Genomic DNA, 8,203 nt, shown 5'->3' on the forward strand with positions numbered 1-8,203 from the left:
CAATTGTCCGCCGGTGCGAGCGCTCGCAGGTGGCTGGGGTGCCTCGGAGCGTAAATGCGCTGCTCGCTCCCGCGCAGCGAAATGAACGCCGCCTAACAGCTCTCTCTCTCTTTCAGACTCCCAAGAATCAGATCAAACAGAAAAAAATGGCTCCTCCCCCCAAAAAGGTCGAGGAAAGCGAGGAAGAAGAGTCCTCTGAGCTAGAGGAAAGCAGTGGAGAAGAGGTGATCAAGCTAGAAATGAAGTCAAAAGGATGGACGTGTTAGAAAAGTGTCATGAGGGTTGGGGGGTACATAGTACGTGACAGAGCATCAACATCAGTAAACAGTTGGCATCTGTCAGTGTGGCTAAAGAATAGACTGTGTTTCATAAGAAGAGAGCAACCTGGGGAAAACTAGCTTAGCTGCGAAGTCTGTACTTCAGGCTTGGGAAGGACTGCTGGAAGCTGTTCCTAGTACTGATGAGCAAGTGGATGATTAATTACTCTAGTAGAGCATCAGCAATAAGTGACTTATCATGCACAAATAATATGCAAGACTAAAAATTTCAAGCTACTGAATGCTCCTAGAGAGGTCACTGGTCTGGCTTCAGGACCAGGCAATTTGGAGATGCTTTAATGTTCTATAAGTAGCTAAAAGCATGAAAAAGCTGGTTTTGAGCTTCATTAATTCAACAGAATAGGCAGTTAAGGTCATTCAACAGAAACTGAGTCTGTCAGAAGGATATGCTTGAGATTGCAGTTGCTATATATTTGTCTGACATTGAAGTAATAGTAGTTTAAAGGGCCAGCATGAGTCTTACACAAATGTGTATTTCAGATGGTCCCTCAGAAGAAACAACAAAAAGCAGCAGCTACGCCAGCAAAGAAGGCTGCTACCCCTGCAAAGAAGGCCGCTACTCCTGCAAAAAAGGCAATTACACCTGCCAAGAAGGCCGTGGCTACTCCAGCTAAAAAGGCTGTTGCTCCATCACCTAAAAAGGCTGCCGTCCTAACCAAAGGAGCGAAAAATGGAAAGAATGCCAAGAAGGAAGAGAGCGAGGAGGAAGATGAAGATGATGAGGAAGATGATGATGATGAGGAGGAGGAAGAGGAAGAAGATTCTGGTAAGTTACTTTTGAAATAATGTGTTCGTCCTTGTATAAGGCTAAAGCTTGTCCAATCAAGTCGCTGAATTTGAGTATTGAAAGTTCAGTATAATTTAATACTTTTGAGAGGGGGATTCATTGATTAAAAGGTGGTGAGGAAGGAAGGGTGGGGAATCAGCAAAGTTTGGAGGAGAACTTGGGCTGCTGCTGCATTACATGCAGCATCTTCTAGTTTCCTGATTGTTCTTCCCTGAACTTTGCCAAAATCTTGGGCAGGGTGGGGGGAAGTACTTTACTAGTAAAGTTTGAAGGCTGAGTGGTACAGGTAAACCCTTGCTGTACTGTTGTTGCAGATGAGGAAGAGGAACCGGCAATGCCTGTGAAGCCTGCGGCCAAAAAGCCTGCAGCAGTACCAGCCAAAAAGCCTGCAGTTGTGCCAGCAAAGCAAGAATCTGAAGACGAGGAGGAAGATGATGATGATGATGATGAAGATGATGGTATGTGGGATTTAGGAAAACTTTGTCTGACTCTTAAAAAAAAAAAATTTGATGTTAAACTAATAAGCACTTTTAGGGAACTAGAGTAACTTAATGGATTAGTGGGAGTGATGCAGAGTGTGTGTGTGTGTGTCTCCATTTAGTGCCCAGCTGGTTTTAGCTGGTTACTGGTGTCCATCAGATGTGGCTGAGCGGGTGTTTATTTCCCTATTGCTAGTAAGACTTCTTTTTTATAAAGACTATAAACAAACTAAACTCCTTTCCTGAGAACATACAAACTTGAGGAGGCATGAAAACCACTATTTTACTTCACAAGATTTTCTTTTCTTAGTGTCAAAAGGGGCTTAGTCTTTAATGTGTCTGAAATCTTGTGCTCAACTTGTTTCAGAGTCTGAGGATGAAGCCATGGACACAACCCCTGTTCAGGTGAAGAAACCTACTCCAGCAAAGGCCGCACCAGTGAAAGCCAAGGCAGACTCTGAAGATGAGGAAGATGAGGAGGATGATGAGGAGGAGGAGGATGAAGAGGAGGAGGATGAAGAGGATGCTGAGGAGGAAAGTGAGGAGGAAAGTGAGTTTAAATGTTTTTGAGACCATAACTCTCTAATAACAGGAAAGATGCCTGAGCAAAATCTTTGTCTGTCGTGGTCTTTTGGGCTGAGGAACAGTTGCTGTAGTGACAAGAGGAGGTCTTGTGTATGACTGGTGTAAAGATTAATGCTCCTGTAATGATCCAGTATAGGAAAAGTTGTTTTGTACTTTTATTTCAGTGTTGCTGTTTCTTCTCTATCACAGAACCTGTCAAGGAGGCACCTGGAAAGAGGAAGAAAGAAATGGCCAATAAGAGTGCACCGGAGGCCAAGAAAAAGAAAACAGACGGTAGGTGGTGTGGGATCATCAAACAGTGCTTGCTTGACGGACTGTTACTGGACTGTTGGCACATAACTGTGAAGGGACAGGATGCCAAGTGGGGTGTTTTCCAGCACAAATGATGATTATAAGGGACTTAATACTGAAGCATGATGTCACTTCTGAGCAGAAACTGATGTGCTAAAGCTGTCTGGAGTCTGGCTTCCAGTTCTTTTAATTGCCTTAAAAAAAAAAAAAAACAAAAACCAACAACCAACTTGATTATCTTTTCAGTAAAAGGGCCCACTTCAGCTTTCTCCCTCTTTGTGGGAAATTTGGTCCCCACCAAGGAGTATGAAGAACTGAAGACTGGCATCAAAGAATTTTTTGGGAAGAAGAACATCGACGTTTTAGATGTCAGAATTGGTGCTTCCAAGTGAGTTCCATCAGTAGAATTTTGCTGCTTATTTCTTTTAATTGGCAGTAATTTGTTTGGAGAGGTGTAACTGCTGGTGCTGGTTCCCTCTAAGATGCTGGGATGGTTGCTTGCTAGCATATGGAAGCTGGAAGAGGCACGGTACTGATAAGGGTATAATACTTGCCTGGCTTGCAGCTTTTTCAGACAGCATCTCCCTAAAGGGAGAGCTGCCACTTCAGTACAGAGCCGTTGTTCTCTACTGTTGTTTTGGTTATGTGGGCCAGTTAGCATTTATTTTATTAACACTGTAACTTGACCAGTGGGGACCTCTCTGGTTCTGGGTTTCTGTTTGTGTTCTCTGCTACTAGAGAGAGAGATCAGCTTAAATAGGAAGGTTACTCTTCTTTCAGGCGATTCGGCTACGTAGACTTTTCATCTGCTGAAGATCTGGATAAAGCCCTCCAGCTGAATGGGAAGAAGTTGATGGGTTTGGAAATCAAGCTGGAAAAAGCAAAGAGCAAGGAAACAATTAAAGAAAATAAGAAAGGTACGGCCTACAACTCTGAATACCTGCGCACATCAAAGAAGAGTTGCCATGGTTGGGCCTTGGAGCAGGCTTGCGGTATTACTGATGGCTGCTCTTCTGCTCTTTTTAAGGCAGATCTTCCTGGTTTGGGCTCTATATCATAAACAGTTTCTCAAATGCTAACATACGGATAGGCAAGTTCAGACTAGTATATCTGGAAATGTGATCCCAAGAAATAGTGCATACTGGGGGGTCTGAGGAGGAAATGTGGCTCTTCCTGAAGCTTTAGGACCTGTTTTCTGAACTTGATGCCCTTAAGAGAAGTACAATGGCAGCCTAATTAACTGTCATAATAGTTGCTTTTTCAGCTTCTAAAAATGTTAATGCTTACTGTGGTTTATTTTCTGCTGGATCAACTCACTCCGGTTCTCACTGAACTGGCAGTGTAGATGAGGGATTTTCAGCTGGTAGTGTGAAAGTAACTTTTTCCTCTTTGCAGAGAGAGATGCTAGAACACTGTTTGTGAAGAATCTGCCCTACCGCTTAACTGAAGATGAAATGAGAGAGGTGTTTGAGAACGCACAAGAAATCCGAATAGTAATGAACAAGGAGGGGAACAGCAAAGGGTATGTAGCTGAGAGGACTGTTGGATGTTTGCTGTTCCTCAGACTCTTGGCATATTTTGATAAGCTCGTGTCCTTAAGCTACCTCAAGGGACCTGCTGCATTAGGTGTACTGAAAACGCTAATTTTGGAAGCATTTTTCTTCCACATCCTTTCCCCCCCGCTCATGAACTTAGCTGTTCCTGGAAGGAGGCATTTGCTTATGTTCTTTTCTGTGCTGTAGGATGGCCTATGTTGAATTTAAAACGGAAGCTGAGGCAAACAAAGCTCTGGAGGAGAAGCAGGGCACAGAGATTGATGGTCGTGCCATGGTCATTGACTTCACTGGTGAGAAGAGCCATCAAGAACATCAGAAAGGTACTTTCCCAGACCAATAACGTGCATGCAAATGACATTTAGGATTTAATTCCACTTGTTTCAGAAGTTTGCTAGGGACAGAGCAACTTGAAGCACTGCAGGAAAACTGTAATATGCCAGGAAGGGACCTTTTGCCTGACTTGTGCTCTGCATCTTAAGCACTTCATGCCTCTGCTGCATGTTTCAGACAAGGGGGGATAACTAGTGTAGGTGAACAAAACAGTGTTGCACTTAGCCTTGTGCCTCACCTTGGGGTGAGGATGGAGCAACAACCACTCTCGCCCTGGAGAGGAGGATGGGCCTAGAGGAAGAGAGCTCTCCTTCTCCAGACTTGCACTTACAGCACTGAGTTTTCTCCGTAGGAGGTGGAGAGAGGGAATCAAAGACCCTAATTGTCAACAACCTCTCATACGCTGCTTCAGAAGAGACTCTCCAAGAACTGTTTAAGAAAGCTTCTTCCATCAAGATGCCACAGACCAACCAGGGCAGGCCTAAAGGGTATGTTGTGCCTTTCTCCTGACTCTGAGTTGGCATTGCGAATGACTTGCCTCCGCAGATTCCTTGTGCTCCCAGGCTGACTGAAATCTTCCTCTCCAAATAGGTATGCGTTTGTAGAATTTCCCACAGCTGAGGATGCCAAAGAGGCATTGAACTCCTGTAACAACACAGAGATTGAAGGCAGAGCAATCAGACTGGAATTCAGTTCGCCAGCATGGCAGAAAGGGAACATGAATGCAAGAGGAGGATTTAATCGTAAGTGTTCCATGTTTGATCATTTGATCTTGAGACAGCCGTGGCAGGAGGGTACCATTCATGCAAACTTAGGGCTGCTTTTTAAAAAAAAAAAGTATGCCTGTGGAGTGAAAGACTTGCATTGTAAGCGAGTGTGCTGGATATGATGACTGATTATCTGAAATGCTGATGAAACTATTGCCGAAGTCCTCTAGATAGTCAAGTGCTGATCCAGCAGTGTCTGTACAGTTAGTATCCCTATTGATAAGATGCAAGCATCTATTTAGAGAAAAAAAAAAAAAGGCGGGGGGGAGAATTCTTCTGACAATACCGGGTTGGCTGATGGAGATACTTTGACATCAGGTTTGAACTGCAGTCCTGAAAAAGTTTTGAAGGACTTTAAGTGCCTGAGCTGTTACTTCAAAACAAACCCCTTAAGCCCTGTGAGCTGTTCTAGGAGCCAGTAGTGCAAGCTGGATGTGATGTTAAGAAACTGATGGTTGCCTTGCTCAGACACGATGATCTCTGAATGTATTCTCTTTCTGTAGAACAAAGCAAAACGTTGTTTGTCAGAGGCCTTTCTGAGGACACCACAGAGGAGACACTAAGAGAATCATTTGAAGGCTCTATAAGTGCTAGAATAGTCACAGACAGAGACACTGGATCATCTAAAGGGTATGTTAAACGTCACCTGGGGTTAGTTCACTTGCTACAGAAAGCCTCCCTTTAACTGATTTATGCAGTGCAGGGTTTCTAATGCTCATGCAGGAGATTCTTTGAAGCTAATAAGTTGCATGGAAGCAGAGAAAAGCTTACAGCTTTGGGTCTGTTCGTAGATGGCAGCCCATGCTCACTTCTCAATGAGCTCCTTCCTGCCAACAAATCCGTGGCAGCCTATGGATTCGCACGAGAAGAATATTAACTGTTCAGTACTGGCAGACTCACAATGGGGCTCCCCGTCGGTTGTGATGAGCCACTGCTGTTCTACAAGTAACGCGGTCCTGATCCCTGCGTGGCTGCGGAAGTGCAGGCGTTTGTTTCCGAAGGGATTGCTATCGAGTACCTGTAGGTGGTGCTGCAGCTTGTGGAGTTTGACTGTCTTGCTCTTAACCCGTTTCCTAGGTTTGGGTTTGTGGACTTCAGCTCCCCAGAAGATGCCAAAGCAGCTAAAGAAGCCATGGAGGACGGAGAGATAGATGGAAACAAAGTGATCCTTGATTTTGCTAAGCCAAAGGGTGAATTTCAACGTGGCGGCGGATTTGGCGGTGGATTTGGTGGTCGTGGCGGCAGAGGAGGAGGCCGAGGAGGAAGAGGTGGTTTTGGTGGCAGGGGTGGTGGCAGAGGATTTGGAGGTAAGATAGAACAAGTGCTGCCGTTCTAAGGGGGCGTGCTTAAAAATTGAACCCAGGCCATTCTTGGGATCATGGCGTAGTGCTGCCACAGTGTGCTCGATGTGAATCGGGATGGGTTTGGAGGGGCAGTGGTATCTGTGCATGGATACCTGTAACTTTTGCTTCTTGACCTAATTTTCTTTCTAGGTAGAGGAGGTGGCTTCCGAGGAGGCAGAGGAGGAGGTGGAGATCACAAGCCACAAGGGAAGAAGATAAAGTTTGAATAAACTTTCCCTTTTCTTTCCCTTCTCCTGCTCTCTGAGACTATCTGAAAGGACTCCGGGGGTTTTTATTCTCCTTTTATCTTGGCGGAGCCTTCGGAGGACATTCCAAGATGCGAAGCAGTACTGTGAGCCACTTGGAAGATACAATTTTCATTTCAAGGAAGAGAGAGCAAGCCATTTTGACTGCTTGCCTATTCAAATGAACTTTTTAAAAAATGAGCGATAGATGTGGGAGTTTAGCCCTTGTCTGTGAGTTGTCTTGAATTTATAATGTTTTACCCATGTACAAAAATATTTTTTTTTCCTATAAACTTCTGTAGCATTTTTGCTGTAAAAATGCAGAATGTTTTATCATTTGTGCTTCAGCACCCTGTCTTGGACAGATTAAAGGACCTAAACTGGTTCGTGTTACTTCTGTGCCGCTAAATGAAGCAGGGCTGTGAGAAATAGTCTGTCTTGAGCCTTTTCTCTCTTAAGGTTGTTAATGTCAGAGGCAGCAGGTAGTGTCCTGCTGCTGCCCTGCAGCTCCCAACAACGTACGTGTGCTATGCTTAGGGTGCTTGCCGGAAGGAGCGGGGGAGAGGAATACGATGGCTGAGGTAAGCCCTGTGTGGAAGGTGTATGTTGCATGCTAGCCAATTGCTTTTTTTTCTTTTTTGTTTAAAAAAAAAAGAGTAAATTGGATCTTGTACCAAGGCCCTGCACCTCAGTGACACTCTTGCAGGCATTGTCTCCTCTTCTCTTGACTCGTCCCTAAGTGTGAAACAAATATATTGAAACATGGGGTCGGGGGCAGTGACTGTGCTTGCCACCTTGACCAAACAACGTGCCTTCTGACATTCCTTGGGCTTGGTGAGGGTGACTGCCTCCACCAGAGTGGGGATGATGGAGGTGCTAGGTCCCTCGGCAGTAGCTGCTGGCCTCTTCTTCTAGCCAGGCGCTTGGCTGGTGTCCTGCAGCGGCAGCTGTGAGGGGACAATGCTGCTCTTGAGTGGCTGCAGCACGTGGGTGCAGAAAGCACCAGGGGCACACAAGCCGCGGGGGCAGCTGCTGTTTTGGTTTAACCCGGGCGGTATTGGCTGCAGGGCCCGTTCGCTGTCAGTTCAAGCCTCCCCTGGGCACAGGTACCTGCAGGCTCAAATGTCAACTGCCCGTGTCCCACCGAAAGGTCCTCTGCCGGCCTGTCCTCCTGCAGGCTTCTGCTTCCCGGCTGGCGGGCAGTGACCTTAAGCCTCGGCTCTGGCTGTGGTGGCGGAGAGCTCTGCCTTCCTTGCATAGTGTAGCAACACTGGGAATGTTTTTTATTGCCATGCAAAGTCCTCGCAGCCCCCCAAACGCTGATGAATCCACCTCTGCATATCGATTCCCAACGTGGAGCCCCCGGAGGAAAAAAAAAAAAGGGTTTCTCTATATGTTTTATATTAACCAGTGGGGGAACGGTTGCTTTTGGCTTGAGGGTTCTGCTGCGGGAGACCCGGGGAGGGGTTTGCGCGTCTTGTT

General features: G+C 45.8%; 1 protein-coding gene across 1 annotated transcript; it reads left to right on the forward strand.

The window, feature by feature from the left end:
- The first annotated feature begins 120 nt into the window (after window positions 1-120).
- NCL (nucleolin) lies at window positions 121-7,114 on the forward strand. The gene is made up of 14 exons (XM_009323574.1): window positions 121-224; window positions 819-1,104; window positions 1,440-1,583; window positions 1,972-2,154; window positions 2,379-2,462; window positions 2,733-2,868; window positions 3,261-3,397; window positions 3,876-4,002; window positions 4,223-4,356; window positions 4,719-4,854; window positions 4,958-5,109; window positions 5,637-5,763; window positions 6,211-6,440; window positions 6,627-7,114. The coding sequence occupies exons 1-14, from the start codon at window positions 147-149 to the stop codon at window positions 6,704-6,706; spliced, it is 2,034 nt and encodes a 677-aa protein (XP_009321849.1). The 5' UTR covers window positions 121-146; the 3' UTR covers window positions 6,707-7,114.
- The last annotated feature ends 1,089 nt before the right edge of the window (window positions 7,115-8,203 follow it).

The sequence above is a fragment of the Pygoscelis adeliae genome, unplaced genomic scaffold (assembly GCF_000699105.1).
Source record: "Pygoscelis adeliae isolate BGI_AS28 unplaced genomic scaffold, ASM69910v1 Scaffold245, whole genome shotgun sequence".
Lineage (NCBI taxonomy): Eukaryota > Metazoa > Chordata > Aves > Sphenisciformes > Spheniscidae > Pygoscelis > Pygoscelis adeliae.